General features: G+C 38.0%; 1 protein-coding gene across 8 annotated transcripts in view; it reads left to right on the forward strand.

Annotated features, from left to right (window-relative positions):
* The window catches only part of chd9 (chromodomain helicase DNA binding protein 9), a 96,327-nt gene that overhangs the window by 44,111 nt on the left and 32,355 nt on the right, over positions 1–19,861 (forward strand). For 7 of the 8 annotated variants that reach the window (XM_023332615.1, XM_023332616.1, XM_023332618.1 and 4 more), the window contains 13 exons: positions 5,526–5,634; positions 7,612–7,758; positions 9,407–9,475; positions 9,587–9,642; positions 11,440–11,557; positions 11,909–11,995; positions 12,258–12,395; positions 12,661–12,782; positions 14,087–14,330; positions 16,386–16,562; positions 16,652–16,795; positions 17,145–17,400; positions 18,974–19,184. In XM_023332615.1, coding sequence (XP_023188383.1) covers positions 5,526–5,634; positions 7,612–7,758; positions 9,407–9,475; positions 9,587–9,642; positions 11,440–11,557; positions 11,909–11,995; positions 12,258–12,395; positions 12,661–12,782; positions 14,087–14,330; positions 16,386–16,562; positions 16,652–16,795; positions 17,145–17,400; positions 18,974–19,184 — 1,878 coding nt within the window. The remainder of the gene's footprint in view (positions 1–5,525; positions 5,635–7,611; positions 7,759–9,406; positions 9,476–9,586; positions 9,643–11,439; positions 11,558–11,908; positions 11,996–12,257; positions 12,396–12,660; positions 12,783–14,086; positions 14,331–16,385; positions 16,563–16,651; positions 16,796–17,144; positions 17,401–18,973; positions 19,185–19,861) is intronic. The other variant, XM_023332617.1, reaches the window with a different exon arrangement.

Genomic DNA, 19,861 nt, shown 5'->3' on the forward strand with positions numbered 1-19,861 from the left:
AAAAAAAAAAAAAAAGAATATAGCATGAGACCAATAGAGCAGGTATTGGTAATTTTGACAGAGTGTTCAGGAGTCAACTCCTGCTGGAAAATTAAATCAACATCTCCATAAACCTCAGCAGAGGAAAACATTAAGTTTAGAAAGAACAATCTGGCAGATTGTGATAACTTTGGAGTTCAAAACACAGTGAACAAACACCAGTAGATAACACAGATCCCCAAATCATCACTGACTGGGTCCTTGATTTCAAAATTAGTTGGTAGTTGTACTTTTATCTGAGGAATAGAATGGCCCTGTTTCTTCACTTGGCCTTGGCAGGACACTTTTGTCGTAGTCTCTTGGCTTGGAGTGGTAGTGATAAATATAGTTCCTACCCAGCTACATTGTTTATCACATTGTTTTCCTTTCACTCAATTTTATGCTAATAAACATAAAAAACAGGACTAAGTGAAAAGTCATTCTTCATTAATGATGTTTTGTAGCTTTCCCTCAGCGATCAAGACTATCAAGAAAGCAGGTTTTCCATGATTATGTGGAAAACTGTTGTGTAAAAAGAACAAAAATCATTTTCCCATTGTGATATTCTAACTTTGAGAACCATAACGTTGTGGTTTCATTTGCTGAGAATCAGAAGTAACTAAAATAAAAGCTTGAAATATGACTGTCATTAATTTACGCAATTTGAGTTAGTTTTTGAAGAAATGGCTGAAATAATTCAACTTTTCACCATTGAATTACCCTATAAACACTTCATGAACATAATAAAAGTGTCATTTTTGTGGGGAATGTTTTAACATCAGTCTCTTAACCAGGATTCTGAGGAGTAAATGTAGCTGCTTCCACGGTCCTGTTTCTGTTTGAAAATCTGTTTTCTTTCTTTTTATGAAAACTCCGAGGCTAGCTGGAAGCCTCTTGAGTCAAAAAGAGCTTGTACATTTGAACCAATGTTATTAAATCTCTGGGTGGTCCGATTTATCTTCCACAGCAGGGTGTAACAGACTATACCCACTGCTAAGATGTGGTTTAGGTTTTGTGTAATTCTGTTTGCATTTATGAGTGGGATGCATACACACAGGATGTATGCTAAATCTATACTTTTTAATAGGCGTAGGGCCTTTTTTTAACCAAGGTAGCTACTAATTATGATCAAGATTTCCATCTGCATGTTGGGTGTCTGACTCTGATTTTTATTTTGCTTAAGAAAATTTATCATCCTGTATCAAACCCGAATTATGTCTTGGTTGTGCTGCGTGCTGGCAGATCCCATGAAAAAGCCGCGTTAGCTTATTTTTGGTTTGCAGTGGATATGTCAAACATATACCTGAAGTTGTTAGGGAACATGCAGAGCTTCTTTGCCAGGAAGTGATGTCGAAATGAATGTTACTGTGCACAACACCAGATACAATCCTAAGGGAATGTTGCTAAGAAACGGTAATCTGAGACTATCACCGGGATCCGTGAAATGGAATATCACACAACAGGAGCAGGGATGCCTTTAGAGGTGGCGGTTCTTTGTTAAAGGGCAGCTGCATGAATCTGCTGGGGATTTCTGTTGTTTTCTAACTTCACAGATGTGCTTGAGAGGAAATCTCCACAAACCGTAATGTTTTTAATGGATTTTATTTTTTGATCGACCCAAGACAGAGTGGTGAATAATAGTAAAGTGGAAAGAAACTGATACATAGTTTTCGTTATTTAAGAAAACTGTGGCAGACATTCAGCTGGCTGTCCCGAGATTAAAATTTAATTGCCAATTCTTAGCTCATGCTTGATCAGGTTGGATGAATTGCATCTGTAAACTGAACTTTTCTGTTTCTTTTCCGCCCCCAGATTCTCTGTTGGATTTAGGTGTAAAGTTTGACTAGTCCATTCTAACAAACAAATATGCTTTGGTTTACAGTCTCTGGCTAGCTTCCTTGTACCTGCTGAAGAAAAGCATCCCCACAGTATGATACTGCCACCATTTTGTCTCACAGTTGTGACTGTTAAAAAACCTAGCCCTACTTTAAGTATCTGTAAACTTTATCACTAACCTGTCTGGTGTTACTTTGTCTACATGTTGCTGTTTGTTGGCTGATGTTGTCTTAGCAAACCTCCAAAGCCTGAACAGCTATAATTATGCAGAGATTAAATTAGACTCCATTTATAATGTAGGGATTTGCAATTGACTATGCTTGATTTTATTTAGGAGTATCAAATTAGAAAGGATTGGATAAATACACATGCCACATTTCTATGCTTCAAACAATAAGTGACCAATAAATAGGGGGAAGTCAAAGGTAAAGCAGCTTTAATACGATAATATTTTCATTATCCGTTTGTAATGAAAATAGCCTATCCAGTTAACCAATTATCCTCCAATTGAAATTTATTTCTAATTGGCAACAACGCAATTCTGTTGCTTGTATAGCGATTTGATAATCTGATTAGCAACCATTTTGGAAAAACCAGTGTGTTTAACGATCAAAGTCTAGAGTAATATTTACATGGTTTTTCAAGCATATTTACTTATGCTCCTGCTCTTCCCACAATGTAATTAAAAAATGTTTAACACCATTCACACATGCTAGGAAGCTGTTTCCACCTCAGATCCTAATAGGAAAACAATTAACACCACATTTGGAGTGCTGAAAAGGGGAATATTCATTTTTTTGACTTGCTTAGAACATTGCATTTGAACAGATTAAAGCTGGGTTTTTTTGTTTTTTTTTCAGTGTTTCATTTGTTTGAAGAATTATGAGACGGGGAATGGAGGAAAAAGGGTAAATCAAATCTTAATTTGACACTGCGTGGGAATCTCAGTTTTCATTTAAGTGCTATATCCGGGGATTAATGAACAAAGTGGAAATAAGGAGATGGATTTGCTTTATTTGCCTAGTTGTTTACTTTTTCTCTCTTACACATTCTTTGGCCGGCTGACTCTGTCTACTGAATACCCTCACTGTCTGAAGAACCGAGTCTGGCAGCTTATCAAAAGGAGGGAGTATTGACCAATATAGGGTTCTTTGTTCATATACACTGTGTCAAGATGTCTTATATAAACAATCTCTTGTAGATGTTCACTTACCTCCTCGTGCAGTCTGCATGAGCACTCCCGTGATTAAACAGTTGAAACCACTTATGGACACATGCTTTTTTCTCACTGACATGAAAATGTAAATATTGCCTGTTTTTGTTGAGATAAGATTACCAAAATAATAAGAATTGTTAGACTTCCAATAACTTTTCACAATAACTGGTGGAATTATAGCCGATACAGAACTGGGTTCATTGTCCAGTTGGAGGGCCATTTTTCTCCAACCATCAACTTCCTGATTCTCTTGAGCTTATGGTTGCTTCAGTATTGCCATTTTTTCCCCCTCTTTGGGACAGGAATTTTTGAAATCCACCAGTCCCTCCCACAGCAAAGCGATCCCAGAGCATGATGCAGCCACCTCTGTACTTTACAGTTGGGGAGGCGTCCTAAAGCTTTCTAGCGTCCCTCTTTTCAGTAGTGAGGCATTGGAGGAAATGAGCTGAGTGATTGTTTACACTTGTGATTTCACTCATGAGAAGTTTTAAATTAAACACAATGTGGTGCTGGAGAGAAAGTAACACAACTACATTGTATTAATAACCATAGAAAAATAGTTTATTGAAAGTATGCTCATAATACACACAAAACATTTACGTTTTTTTGTTATGTGGCTAATACAAGTGGTATTGTTATTCTTCTGATAACCCAGTAGGTCCCAATGTCAGCGACCCGCAATAATGAACCGTAAAGATATTTTTACCTTTTTCTGGCAACACCAGACATTGAAACAATCATATATTTCATATAAAAAGGTCTTATTTTTCACTGCTTATGTAGTCTAAAATGATAAACATTTAAGTTGTACATCCTGATAATGAGTTTTTTTGACACTGACTTCTCTGCAAGGAAATGCTCAGACCTGTGTCTTGTTAAAATACGTTGCTGATCCGTCTTTTTTCTTATGAACTGACATTACTTAGGGTAGGTTGCATTTGTATCTGTTTACTGATGCAGAGCGCGCTTTAAAGCAGGATTTTTGTATTTGCATGCACAATAAACCAGCATAAATGTTGTATTTCCCATTTTTACCTGGCATTTTAACTAGGCATTAAAATGCCTAGTTGTGTTCAATGCTGTATTGCCTTATCCTAGTTGGGTTTGGCATACAAATGCAAAGTGTGAGGGGAGAAAAAACACTGTTTAATATTACGACAACAATGTTTTTATGTTTTTTTGTGTTAATATACCAAGCCTGAGATTTGGTGCCTCTGTCTTGCTGGTGAGAACGCAAATAGAGAAGCACTCGATAGGATGTGTTTGCATGTGTGAGAAAATATATTCAAAAAGGACACCCAATAATATGGTTGGGAATGGAAAAAAGAATAGGCACTTGAATGACTTGCAGAAAGTCTAGCTTGTTCCTTATTCACTATGCTGCTCTTCCCATCTATGAAGTCCAATTGCTTATTAGGCAGCAATCTGTTCTTGTATAAAATTGTATAAGATAACAAATAGTGTGGAAAATGCAAGGAGGTTTATGCAAAGCTCCAGAAACACCAACAGCTCGCATTATAAGCATGCTAATACCTGTGAGCGTTCTACACAGGCTCTTATGGTTTTGCTTTAATATCATCTGTGAAATTCACATAACATATTAACTGTTGTTGTGATAAATCTGTTGTAACACAGTTTTGCCTCGCTTCATTAAATGATGTTGCCAGTCTGCTCAGAGCGACATGCCTATCTTCAGGAAAATAACTCTTTTTGAGTATCTTCATATCCTTTACTTAATTTTGTCACAAATAGCCTTGTAACCCAGATAACTCACTAAGCAAGTAGTATAGGCATATGGAAGTAAAGTTTATTCCAAAATTAGCCTTTCTCTAAGAAATGCCACTTCCTCCTTGGCAGAAATGTTTCACTGTGATGAGCCATTGCATAAACCTTGGCTTGGGAGCCCAGTCTAGTAGAATACTGAAACAGTTGGAATAAAACTGATTCTCACTCTGTCTGGTGAGAATCAGCCTTTTTCTGACTAAAAGTTTATTTGATAGTGGTTGTAGTTTTTAATCCAGCAGAAAATAAAAGAAATTGCAAGATTATCGTAACTCATGCATTAAAAAGTATATCTATAACTTATAATAAAAGAAACCCCTAACATATTGTTGATTTATGTGGCAATAGACCAGAAATGATGGAAGTTGCTGGTTCTGATTTCTGGCAAATTGATTGGGTCATCTCTAGTATTTGCAGGTGTTGATCTTCCCTTATTGAATTCTCCAGTCCATTGGGTTGATGATATTAATTTGTCCTGGATGCTGCTGGTGTTTGTTAAACACCTCAACATGGTTTTATGTTCCAAAACCGCTGCTTAATCATCAGTTTGGGAGCTAAGCGGTACCAAATGTTAGACATCAGTGAGAGAGCTTTCTTTACATGGAAAGTTTTAAGAATTATAATCTTCAGAGCAGTTTTCATGGTGTGTTTCTTTTTTCTCCTTCTCTTTTAGGAAAATTGTCATCAAGATTGGAAAAAGGAAAAAGCGAAAGCCAGAGTCGTCAGAGGAGGAGTCGGATGATGATCCCCCGCCTCGTCACTCTTCTAAGGATGATGATTCTGTGAGTTCCATTTATTTATTTTTTTCAGAAAACACAAAACAGTGATCATTTCTAATCAAAACTTTCAGTGCGACATTGGCATTTACTATATGGCAAATAGTAAAACCTTTGCCATATTCCTCCTAACACTTTGATGTCAGGTGAGAACTTAGTTGCGTCTGAGTGAGTTTTAATCTGGTTCTGATGTGGTTTAGGCGTTGCTGCTTGTGGTGTTGCACCTTGGCTCACAGAGCACAAAGACGACACTTGGCTCTTCTGTTACTGTTCTGACAACACTGAGTGAGGGAAGTGGTGCTGTCACCCTGACGGCTGCTCATGCTGCTGTGGGGCAATGAGGAAGGCTCACAGCTTTAGTTTGAGCTTGAAAGGATTGAATGTGGTTCATGCAGAGGTCAGATAGTGGATGGCTATTTCAAGTACACATTCCTCTGTTTGTTGATGATGGAGAAAACCGACAGTCTGGCTGCACTGTCTACCATACAGCATCAGAAACCCCCTCCTCATAGGTATCTCTTTTTTTGAGTTATTAAACACGCATTCTCAATTTGATATGGGGATATTATTCAAAATGAAATATTTGCTCTAATGTTTTGGTTATTTAAACAGCTCATATTAATTTTCTGACGTGTAATTGACACGAGGATGATCTGTTGCACACTCTTTGCTTCATCACCCCTCTCCCCGTTTTCTGAGACCTTTCCAGACTTTATCCTATGATATAATTACCCCCATTGGATGGCGCCCCTGGTCTTAATTAAAAGCATCTGTTGATGACTCATTTAAGATGATCTAGTGACAGAGGTTGAGGTAGCATGTCTGACAGCTACGACAGAAGCCTGGTTTCCTCAGAGCTTCGTCCTCTTTGCATTGGAAAATGGCAGGTTTGACTCTCTGCCTCTGGTCATCTTGAGTTTGCAGATTTAAAGGTCCGTCTCCTCAGGGATTTTATAATGCACACCTAATTAACTTTGGCTCAGTGGCATTTATTCCTAATTAACTACATATTATCTTTAGGAGGGGCTGTATTGATGCAGGATGCAGCAGCCCACGCATAAGATAATTATAAAAACTTGACAGGAAGGCAGAAACAAAAGCTGGACTTCAAATCTCTCCTGGTTTTTTCCCCTATATTAATCTTTCTTCTGATTTTTCAGCTTAGTTTATTGTATTTTACCACGGATTTTCAAAATATCATGAATTAATCAGTGGGACATATTTTTGTTAGATGTGTCATAATCAAGATTTGTTTGTCTCCAAAACTAATCCAAGTTATTTAAGACATTGTTGTCACTGAGTCCCAGTCTGACACTGGGTATAGCTCGGTTAAAAAAGCTGCTGTGCTATAAGGTTCTGATAGTTATAGTTTCTTCTACTAGATAAATATAGGACTCAACATTTGTTAGTAATGTTCTAATGCTGAGTCATTGAGCATACATTGTTTATCAAATATAACTGAATTTATACATTTCTGTTCTGTTATATTCTCAGCAAATTAAGACTAAATTATTTCAAATTCTAATTCCAGTTTTAAAGTACCAAAAGGGCAGTTCATCTGGACCTTATCCACACACAAACATGGGGTCTTTAGAAAAAAGGAATGTATAAAGTAAAACGTTGTAAACAGTAGCTACAGAATCAAAATTTAACCCTGATCTAATTTGAGTTGTCTGCTAGACAAAGGGAGAACAAGTTTTGGAAGATCATTTTGTTTGAGGGGTAAATGAAAAATCAGCTCATGGTCCTTTGTCTGAATGACAAGGTGGCACTATCAATTAGATTAATTACTACTATGAAATTATAAAGAAGAAGACATGGAGGATAAATAAAGCCATTTCAGCCCTTACTAAGCAGCCTTACGTATGAAACCACAGGGCTCCTGTATGAAAGCATTATTTTTTCAACAAATGAACCTGCTATATTTGTATCAATTTATTCTTCTGCATGTTAATTTGCCTCTTCTTTGTTGTGATTCTCTAGAAGAGGCGGTCGAACCGTCAGGTGAAGAGAAAGAAGTATGCTGAAGAGCTGGAGGCCAGATTGTCAGATGAGGATGTCAAAGTTATTGTGAAAGCCAAGAAAAGCAACACTGCTGCATCCAAGGACCCTGCTGTTCAGCTGTTTGTTGTAAGTTCATCTGCTTTTATGAGTCTGGCAAGTTAGATGAGTTTAAATATCAAAGTAAATTTTCTGTTATCATTACTAAAGATTGGTTGAACTATCAATAGTTTTGAATATCCAAAGAATATACACAAGAGAGTTTTACTAAGCTTCCAGCGCAGCAAATTGGACTCATTTATTAATATAAATTGCTTTTGGCTCAGTATCCCCAAATATTAAAAGTGGAACAAATGTTCGTGAATTTTCTTTACAGTGTCGACTGACTCTACAAAGCAGAGTTGCACACATCTTTTCATGCAACATTTATTATGAACACCTGACAATATTGTGACTCAGAAGGTAGCAAACAAAGCTTAGAGATGGAGCTTAAAATAGCGATTGCAATGCACTGACCCACATTCGATATGTAGGTGACTAAACCAGTGGTGGGAGGCTGAGACTATAGGTTTTTCCTATTTTAGCTCTAATTAAACTTATTAAGTGTGAGGTTCCCTGTTTTTATTGTTTTTGTCTTAAATTGGATGAAAAAAAGTTAAACAAATTTTGCACAGGACAGTTTTATTGCTTATTTTTCTTTCTAAGCCGGGTCCTAACAGACCTGGGTGAAACTGTTTCGGTATGGGTAAAAGACAAAAACCTCTGTCAGGAGGAGGTGACACAGATACCTCTGCTATACATTTGATCTGTCCATAATAACATACAGAAAACTGAGGGGAGACACTATTCTCCCCTCACCACCTGGATGCATTATTTTACAAGTTTTCAGATCTGTGAGGAAGTTTGTTTCATGAAATCAACTTGTGAAAACCGTTGCAGCTTTGAAATATAGCACCTGCTCCACTGCAGGCAGGGAAAGGGAAGAACTCCTGCTGCTGCTGCTGCATGATATCATGATGACTATAAATGCTCCACAAATGCTTCCCACTAATTATACCTGAAAGAAAAAAAATGCTTAATTACAATTACTTTGAGCCTCTTCAGTGATTCGGTAGTCTTGCAACTAAAAAAGATGTGGGTGTTGGACAGAAATGAACAGTGTGGTGCTTATGCAATCATGTGTAATGAGAATACAGTTATTACTAGATGAATATATCAGAAATATAACTACCTACAAATCTTTTGCGAGAGCGACATTATTACAGTTAATATTGTGAGCCAGTAGAGCCAGATGCAAAACATTTTTCCCAGATTGTACAAGTCTTATTGAAACCATTTCCTTTTCAAAGAAAAACAATCAATATTCTGATAGATTAAGCAGAGATGGCTGATTTTCCTTCTCATAAATCCTGCTTGATTTTTCTTTTGTAGACTTCAAAATGAATCCAATTTGTTGCAGTTTCTCACATGAATGAAAATATATTTGCAGTATTTTGGAAATCATGACTGCTTTCCACACAAAATATAACTAGACAACTTAGGTTTACTTCACATTGTAATGCAAAAACTATTTTCCTTATAATGTTTTATTTAATTTTACTTAAGTCATATTGAGAGACATAATGAGACTGTTTTTGCTAACTCTTGTTTATGGGATTTCTCTGTGGTATGTTGTGGGAAATATTTGACCTTTCTGTTGCCTAAACATGGCCTCATTTTAAGTTGTCTGATCTGGAGACTAATTTAACATGAGACCTAAGTCTTTACTGTCTCTCAGGAGAATCCGACAGAGGAGGATGCTGCTATTGTTGACAAAATCATGTCTTCTCGTATCATGAAGAAGGAGGTAAATATACAAAACTTTATTCTCATCAGTCATTATTAAAATTTTATTGTTTTTAATTTTTATTTTTCTGTTGTACTTATTGGCATTTTTGTTATTTTAAACCTCTTCTAGGTATCTCCAGGGGTAATGGTAGAAGTGGAAGAGTTTTTTGTAAAATACAAAAACTAGTAAGTTCAATTTTCTATTGTTGATCTTTATTTGTAAAATTCTAATTGAACATAAAAACATGAAGGAACTAATATTATCTGTTTCTTCAATTTATCTGCTGTCCTGCCTAAAGTTTTAACAATCAAGTTAAATGAGAAATTCTTCCAAGGCTTTGAAACATAACTCTTGAGTTAAAATATTTTATTTAATTGAATTAAATACTTTCCAAGTATGGGGAAAAACAGCATAGTATAAATAACATTTTTATTTCCAGATATTATTGGTCACACAGACACCTCCTTGTCTAAAACAGCCTTTTATGTTTAATGACAAGGAATGAAACATTCAAAATACAGAAACTGGTTAAAGATGTAAAAATGATGAAAAGCTTAGGTCTAGTTTTGATTTCACTCTCTATTTTAAGTTAAAGTATGGCATAAAAAGGAAGAAGGCAGAACCACTTGGGCCTGTCAGCTTTTCATAATCAGAACCACTGTTTAAAGCAGGGGTGGGCACTCCCGGTCCTCGAGGGCCGGTGTCCTGCAACTCTTAGATGTCTCCCTGGTCCAACACACCTGAATCCAACAGCTGAATCTCCTCCTAAGTGCAGCCAAGTTCTCCAGAGTCCTGTTAACGACCTCATTATTTGACTCAGGTGTGTTGAAGTAGAGATGCATCTAAAAGTTGCAGGACACCGGCCCTCGAGGACCAGGAGTGCCCACCCCTGGTTTAAAGGAAAAGTTGAGTACGTCTCTCTGGTTTGAAATTGGGTCATTTCACTCATGAAACCAACAGGACTTCTCATTATTCTGCTAGTTCCCTCTCTCGGCCTAAAGGTAACTCTGAAACAGGCATGACTGTTGGTTTCAGTTGTTGATGTGTTGCTGGTTTCTCACTTTGGTTCTGAAATCTCGTTGGATAGAATAGAAAACACTTTAAATGGAAGTTATAAAGTTATACTGAACACACATCCCAGGTTGATGGACAAAAAGTTGAATCCTACAAAGCTTTAAAAAGAGACAGTATGCTGCAAACAAAAACATTGTATGGTAATCAGATCTCAAAAGCATGAATAATTATCTAACAGGTAAAAACTTCTTGATGAAGTTTAAAATTTCTTCTGAGTGGAACTCAGCAGCTTACCAGAGAGCCTAAGCTTCTTGGGAAGGAGGCGTAAGAAGGGGCTGATCAGAATCAGAAGAGGGCTTGGGTCATAGAGCTAATGGTAAAAGAAATTAGCTTTTTCTAAAACATTTTTTACACTCGGTGAGACCAAAAATGTCAACATCCTGTTGCTTTAGACATAATAAAATATGGTTGAGGTTCATTTTGTAGGTATCATTTTCTATATCTTTTTTGACATCTGGTAGTTTTAATATTAACAGACGTTCTAAAAACAACCAGCCGTCATTTATTCTTCATATTTTGACACTTTTCGGACACCACCTGTGGAAATTGAGTTGTTTCGACATAATAGAGACCTGGAGAAAAGTGAAGTAAAGAAAAAGGTAAAATCTAAGGAAACTCCACTACATGTATAAACATCGTTAGGACAGCTTTCATAATTCAAATGTATTTTTTTTCCAAAAGCCTGTAGCAGCCTCTGAAATCACTGAGCTGTCATAAGCGAGATTCTGTTCCCTTCTGCCAAATAATAAAAATGATGAAAATGTTAATGGCACTGTTTATTTTTCTCATTTAAAAATGACTGAGATGAGGTGAAACATAAGGCCAGGGAGAAAATCCAATCGCCCTCCGGTGATGTGAGCAGTGTGTAAAAGTAGATTTTCATGGTTGTCTCTCTGTGTGTTTGTCAGCTCCTACCTCCATTGTGAATGGGCCACTGAGCAGCACCTAGAAAAGGACAAGAGGATTCAGCAGAAGATCAAACGCTTCAAGATGAAACAAGCACAGAGGGCGCTCTTCTTCACAGATGTAAGGCTGCGTGTGTATATGTGTGCAAACAGCCTCTTCCATCTATTTGCACACCGCTTTGTGTCCTCATTCTAATATTTCTAATAAGAGGATTGTTCTTTTTATATTATTACATCATTTATGACAATTGATTTCAGCATGCATGTGTTGGAAGGGCGTGTGTGGATATTAAAAAGCTTTCTGTTTGATGTCTGTGGGATGGCACATCTGTGTGCATTGATTTGAATTTATTTACTTACTGAGCAAATACAGGAGAGTTGTTTCTCTGTTTCCAGATGGCGCGTGGGAATTTGATTTGTTCTTTTACTTAGCATCTGCTCTTTCTGTTTTTGTATCTTCTGTTCCTCTCAGATGGATGAGGAACCTTTCAACCCAGACTATGTGGAAGTCGACAGAGTGCTCGAAGTGTCGTACTGCGAGGACAAAGACACAGGAGAGGTAGAGTAAATCTTCTCTATTAAGCACATATCAGAGTAGCGCGTTTGCTCCTAGCTTTTGTTGCTGAAAATGTTTTATCCCTTCTTACTTTTGTTGGTTTTCTTCCTTTTGATATCTTCTGGCCTGTAATGATATCTATGAATCATAGAAGTGCCCAAGGCCACCCTAATGGGCTGCCTCACAGCCTTTGAAAATGCTACAAAAGCAAAGCTTAGCCTCGCTCTAGTCATTTCCAGTGCTCATTGTCCTCTGTCTGCTGCAGGAAGTGGTGTACTACCTGGTGAAGTGGTGTTCTCTGCCTTATGAGGACAGCACGTGGGAGCTGAAGGACGACGTCGATCAGAGCAAGATTGAAGAGTTTGAACGGCTGCAGGCAGTCAAGCCAGACTCGCGCAGAGTGGTACGATGAAGCAGTGCTTCCCAACATCCTGCTGATTTCTTCTCTGATCAGCAACAGCTGTTCTGATATTATCAGGTTTTAAACATGTAAAAAGTTTGTTTTCTCTTATTCTTCCTGCTTGAAAAAACCAAAACCCCTGACAAAATCCAGGAGATAAACAAGTTCTGAGTGCTTTTGAAAATGTTTTGTCAGTTTGAAATGGTTTTAGAAAACCCTGTGTTTTGATCCTAAATCTAAATGTAATGTTATCCGTCTTGTCTCTTAGGAGCGGCCTCCAGCCAACCTTTGGAAGAAGAGGGAGCAGTCGAGGGAGTACAGGAATGGCAACACTCTCAGGGATTACCAGCTGGAGGGGGTCAACTGGCTTCTTTTCAACTGGTACAACAGGTCAGTTTTAATCCATGTGGATGACCTGGGTGTTATTCACATGGATTCACTTGCAAAGTATTTTTTTATGTATCCAACATTAAGGTCTTATCATGTCTGAAATTCATTTAAAAAGGAAGTAAGTTGGGCTTAAATACGTTAATCACAGATCTTGATTTTTATTTCATCAGAACTATTAAATCTTGTATATTTTATGTATTTTTTTTCTCACGGGGCTTTTCTGTCAGGCAAAAGTTTGAGTCACATGCAGACATCTTCTTTGTGTTCTGTAACTTGAGGTGGTTGAGGCTACTGGCAATTTACTGCTAACATATCCTTGCTAGCTGTTTGGCATCTATCATGGATGGGGAAGTGTAAATTTATTGCCAGCTGTCTGGACCGAAGGTCATACATTTCTGTGGAGATGTAGGATTTAAATTCATTCATTAAAAGGTCTTAAATTTGATTAGCTGAAAAATGCAGAAACCTTGATATGGTTAACTATTGCTTTGTGTAACTATGACACTACACAAGTGTTTAAATAAAATAACATTTCACAGTTATTAAAGATGCCTAACTAAACGGATATATTCTGCTTGCGATTGTACTTTTCTAGAAAGATCTGGGGGTTTTGAGATTACAGGTTATGAATAATGAATGAGCTTTCCTGCTTATGCCTCACATCCCTCATATGCAGGATTCCTATTTAGACTGCTTGGGGTCAGGAAGAGAGTCAGATTTGCCGTTGGTTGAGGTGCACCTAAATGCACAACCGGTTGCTTTTCTTCACCCACGATCACAAAAGCAATGCTATGCCTCTGGAGTGAAGTGTCGGCGCTTGCATTAACCCTGGGAATTGGCTTAGTTATGTGTGAGCGTGCAGGAGTTAGCATATGCCTACGCAGAGAGATTCATCAAAACTCGAGGGCTGCTTAAGAGGCCAGTGGGAATATCTGCACGTTGCAATTAGCATCAAGACATTATACCCCCACCCACTGGACAGCTGAATAAATGGATTGCAGGAGCACACCACACAGCAGAAAGATTATGCTGGATTTCGAATGTTTTTTTGGGTTTTTTTTAATACTGTTATTACTGCTGATGATGTTGTTTTCTCCCTCATTGTTTGTAGTTTATTGTTTTTGTGTCTTGGGAATAGTTTTTTTCCCCTTTTGTACACAGTCTCATGATGAATGCACAACACTTTCTCTGTGATATAGCGATGTGGGAATCTCTCCTGCAGCCCAACCTACGCACATCATTAAAGCAGCCACATTGCACAGTTTACCCCACTAACCATTTTTTTTCCCCCTAACATCCATCAGGCGCAACTGCATCTTGGCTGACGAGATGGGCCTGGGAAAGACCATCCAGTCAATCACATTCCTGGAAGAGATCCATCGTATCGGCATCAAAGGGCCCTTTCTCATCATCGCCCCCCTCTCTACTATTGCAAACTGGGAGCGAGAGTTTCATACCTGGACTCACCTTAATGTCATCGTTTACCACGGCAGCATGATCAGCAGGCAGATGCTGCAGCAGTATGAGATGTATTTCAGAGATGCACAGGTAAAGGCTGGTCACTATCATGTCTATAATGTAGATTTTAGTCTAAATTAGTTTGTGCCCCGTTCAGTGTTTTCTCTGTGTGAAGTCGCAGCTTCCCCAAAAAAACCTCCATGAGAAACACTTAGGGAAGACTACAGGTCATCCAGCTTATCTCACTTATCTAACACCAGATATCTTAAAAGATTCAGGAGCCTTTTTCCAAGATTGAGGTACATCGAATGTACCTTTTAAAGACAGATGAACAAAAAGCAGCACTGTTCTGCTGAACTTTAAAGTGGAAAGCAGTGATTCACTTCGATTAAATTAATCAAAGTGTTCTTTAGAAAACAGCAGCGCTGTCAGCAACGCAAAATTCTGTGAGCCATGTAATTATATGAATCAGAATATCAGGTCTGCCTACAACGAGTCACATTGAAACGCTTGGCAGGACGTGATAACCATATTTAGCACAAAGCTAGAAACACTTCACATTCTCTGTCACTAATGCAAGACCTTGGTTATATTAGTGTCTTTTTTATTTGAAAAAACTTGTTTCATATATGAGTGAAATGGTTTTGAATGGTAAATTTAGAGGAAAGGCTAGTATTTCTGTGGCTTTACTGTAGTCATAAGTTATATTATATTTTTTGTTGATAAATACATCAAAACAATCTCAAGGATATTTGTTACAGATCTAATAAGATGTTTGTATACTTCTCAAGCTTAAACATTATAAGCTGTCAAATAATTACTCTTCATCTAAAATTTGTGAATGGCCTATAGCACAAGTAACTGCTAACAAAATCAGGTATTAAATTTGTGTTTGTGATAATTTCTATTTAATTAATAATGAAACAAAGAAATGCAATGAACTATTATGAATGATAAACAAAGAATAATCATAATCTAGAAGCTACTATTATGGGGAACATTTTCTGACTGGAATGAACAAAATGGTCAGATTTTTGTAGAAAATAAATGTAAAAAGACCCATCGTTTTTAAATGTTTTGATTTAAAACATTTAAATCAAATTTGCTTTTCCTAAAAGCAAATCAAATTTTCTTTTGGGAAAAATTTGCTCCAAAATAAAGATGAATGCCAAAACCTCATTAATAAATGGTAATCTATTATTTGTACCTAATATATTTTTAAGAAATGTTATGTAAATGTAAAAATGTGGAAAAAATGTCTATCTGTATCAACCACCTATTTTTGGAGTTCAGATTTGCTCCATTTGGACCAGCCAATATCCTTCAGAGGGCTGCAAATGGCCCTCAGGCCACACTTTGGACACCCCTGAATTAAAGGGGTGCTTTACTGGTTAGATTTCACTTCAGTCTTTCAAATTGCACAATAGATTTTTTTTTCCATGAAAGCAAATCTTTTCCTCTGTTGGTGGTGAGATCGTTTTAATGAGCTTTGCATTAGCAAGATGGCATTTAACAAGAACCAGAGAGGGGTGCTTGTGCTGCAATAAGTAGACTATGAGGTAGTTAGTGAGCCTTGGACGGAGGCTGTCTGTGGTTGACAGGGCATGTGATATTTTGCATCAGGCAGTTAGGAGCTCTTAGTGTTCAGACGAACCGTAACAGGAATTAAGGTAAGGGAGAGGAGAAGACAACGGAGCCGCCACCCTGCTGTCTCCAAGGCAGCCTGTGATGTCATAGCACTCTCCAAGGGGAGCTCACTGTCATTGCTGTTCAAGCATATCTGAACGAGTGGCTCCTCCAGTCGTCTGCCGGCTGGCTCGCTGTTGGAGGAGGGGAGGGGAAAGCTAAAGGATAACAGAGGATCTCTGGAGGGCTGTTGTCAAGGCAATGGATACAAATGGAGAGGCGTGGCAATGCAAAGCCTCCCCAGACAGACAACAAATAAACAGCAGTAAGACTCAACATGCAGGTGCCAATGTACGTCTTCTGGTAGAGATGATTTCCTCACAAAAGAAAAGGAGAAAATAAATGGCTTCAGTTCACGTCAGTTTATTTACGCGGTGCCAATTCACAACAAATTCAGAAATTGGCCATTTCTGATGTCGGTCTGATTGAAGCATCACAAGTTCCATCCATGTGTTTCAGGGTCGGGTGATTCGAGGTGCCTACAAGTTCCAAGCTGTGATCACCACGTTTGAGATGATCCTGGGCGGCTGTCCCGAGCTCAATGCCATCGAGTGGCGCTGTGTGATCATCGACGAGGCCCATCGTCTTAAGAACAAGAACTGCAAGCTGCTTGAGGGCTTCAAACTCATGAACCTGGTGCGGAAATGATTCAAGAATAAAATAGTGCTCTGCAGCTTAAGCTGAACACAGTTTTAATTTGTGGTGTTTCTTTCCTCCTCTTTAAGGAGCACAAGGTCCTACTGACGGGTACGCCTCTGCAAAACACAGTGGAGGAGCTTTTTAGTCTCCTCCACTTCCTGGAGCCGGCACGCTTCCCCTCTGAGAACAACTTCATGCAGGAGTTTGGTGACCTCAAGACAGAGGAGCAGGTGAGCTCACAGATATAGAACAGCATAAATCATATTTTTCTTCCTGTTCCCAAAAACATATCAGTTGTTTCTTAGTGCAGGTAGTTTTTCCTCCCACAGTTTCTCAGCATGGAGTCCCATAGAATTATTTGTAACAGCAAGAACTCAGCATGTGATACTAGATCTAAAAGCCACAGAAAATGTTTACCCTAATACTTAGAAGTGACACAGTTTCACTACATAATCTTTTGTAAAAGATATGAATAAACGAAAAAAATAAATAAAACGGTGCGTATGATGCTGCATTTTTAAATGTGCACCTGTTAGTGCACAGGCAGCTGCTTCACTGTGTGACCCATTTGGCCCACAGGTGCAAAAGCTTCAGGGCATCCTGAAGCCCATGATGCTGCGTCGTTTGAAAGAAGACGTGGAGAAGAAGCTTGCTCCCAAAGAGGAAACCATCATTGAGGTGGAGCTCACCAATATCCAGAAAAAATACTATCGCGCCATCCTGGAGAAGAATTTCTCCTTCCTGGCTAAAGGAGCTGGCCAGTCAAATATGCCCAACCTGGTCAACACCATGATGGAATTAAGAAAGTGTTGTAACCACCCCTACCTCATAAAAGGTAAGTCAGTACAGAGTTGCTAAAATTGTCAACATTTCAGAGCGTATAATATCTATAGTTTGTTTCAAAAGTGTCAAAACTCCCAGAACTTTTCAACGTTTTCTCACATTATAGTAACAAATATTAATATATTTCCTTGAAGACCGACGCAAAGTATGACTGAACTGTGAAGTTGAATGAAGAAGATGCATAGATTTTTTTTTTTCATAAAAACTTTCATGCATTTATAAGTGAACACATTGTAGAACCACCTGAACCTTTAATGTCTGACTACTACATTTTATCCCCATTGTTTTCAAAATTACCCAAACTTAATCAGAGTAGTTGGACAGTGTCTGAATCTTTTTCATGTTTTTTGCCTGCAAGACTTAATAGGATTAAGGCTGGACTTTGACTGAGCCATTCCAGCACATCAATATGCCTTGATCTACACCTTTCCTTCGTAGCTCTGGCTTCTCAGTCTCAATTCCTTTTCCAGCCGTTGTCTACTTTTCTTCCAGGATTATTTTCCTCCATCCATCTGACTAAAGAACAGCCTCCCATTCCAGCCCAAAAAGTTCAGTTTTTGTCTCACTTCACCAGAGCATCTTCTTTTGCATTTTTACTGTTTTCACTACATGGCTTGTGGTTGATTGCAAGTGACTCTCTATTAACAATAGGTATCTCCTTATCACTCTTCCAACTAATCGCTGCCTGACAGATTCCCCGTCCTGAACTGTAGATCTCTGCAGAGTCACAATTGGCCTCATTGGTGCTTCTCAGATTAATGTTCTTCTTTTATTCACTGGCTAGTTTATGCAGATAATCATGCCTTGCTCTGCCATGTGTCACACTCTTTCCATTTTGGGTGATAAATTAAACAATGCTTTATGAGATGTTTAAAGCTTTAGTTATGGTTTTATAGTCTAACTCTGCTTTGAACTTCTCCATGTTTGCTCTGACCTATATGCTGTGTTTTTGCTCATCATGCTGTTTGTTCACTAATGTTCTCTAACAAACCTCTGAGGCCTTCACAGAGCAGCTGTATGTATACTGAGATTAAATTGCAAACAGATGGACTCAGTTTACTAATTAGGTGGCTTCTGAAGGCAGTTGCTGACACTGAGTTGGATTCAGTCAAGGGGGCTCAACACTGAAATTTTCTCAATTCTGCTTAACTTTTCTCATTTTTATTTGTAAAAATAATAACTGTTTGAATGTGTTTTTATTCAATTTAGGCTATTTATGTAGTGCTAATTCACAACAAACCTTGTCTTGAAAGCCCTTAACAATGATCTTTTTCCACTTTACAATTATAGACCACTTTGTGTTGGTTTATTTCATGACATCCCATTTAAATTCTGTAAGGTTGGGGTTGTAAAGTGACACAATATGCCAAGGTTCAAGTATCATGAATACCTCTTGTGTTTTTGCTCACATTTTTTTTAGTAATTTTTATTTGCCCAAAGAGGATTTACACATCCTGTGCCTTACCTGGATTTCAGGGATAAACTGAGTTGAATTATTAGAAGAAATTAAACTTAAGCATGTTAAATACAGCATTGCTGACAGATTTGTGTCTTTGTTACTTTAGGGGCGGAAGAGAAGATCCTAGAGGATTTCAGGGAAGTACACAATCCCACTGCCGCTGACTTTCACCTGCAGGCGATGGTGCAGTCTGCTGGAAAGTTGGTCCTCATTGACAAACTGCTGCCCAAGATGAAAGCAGGAGGACATAAGGTGCTCATCTTCTCCCAAATGGTGCGCTGTCTGGATATCTTGGAAGACTACCTCATTCAGAAAAGGTAACGTCTGTTCAATGTAACAGGGCTATTCTTCACACTGTTTACCACATTCTTATTCTTATTGGGAGGAAAAAAAATTATTTATGGAGCAACTTTATCATAGCTGTAAATTTCCACAGCTTAAATGGCTGCATGTGGAAAGGAAGAGATGACGTTAGATTGTTGGACTGTTGTCTACGAGTCACAGGAGACAAGAATGTAAATACAGAGAGATAGATAAACACTGAACACCTGAACTAGAATTATAGTATAAACATTTTACAATTCATTATTCTTACTTTCATCACCAAACGTTTGTGCATGAAAAGGTTTCCAATATAGCACTGATTTGTATAAAATCACCTTTTTTAAAAAAAAAATTGTTTACATTCTGCAAATAGGCCTCAGTATTAAAAGTGTTTTACTCCAGGAGCTGTTGATAATGACTGACAATTATCTGAAAGCTGATTTGTAGAGTTTCAGTATAAGCTTTTAAATCAAAGCATCATAAGCTCTCATCTTGTTTGCCTTACACTGTGTGGGTGGGTGATGTTTCTGTTATGTGATGTCTTTGGTATAGCTCTGAAGTCTCCTTAAAACCTGAAATGGGTTGATGGCTATAAAATATAAAACTGTTTAAGAATTTACAATTTATAGCTGAGAGTCTGGGTGTATGCCTCTTCTCTTCTGGTTTTCCA

The sequence above is a fragment of the Xiphophorus maculatus genome, chromosome 4, assembly GCF_002775205.1.
Source record: "Xiphophorus maculatus strain JP 163 A chromosome 4, X_maculatus-5.0-male, whole genome shotgun sequence".
In the NCBI taxonomy this organism is placed as follows: Eukaryota; Metazoa; Chordata; class Actinopteri; order Cyprinodontiformes; family Poeciliidae; genus Xiphophorus; species Xiphophorus maculatus.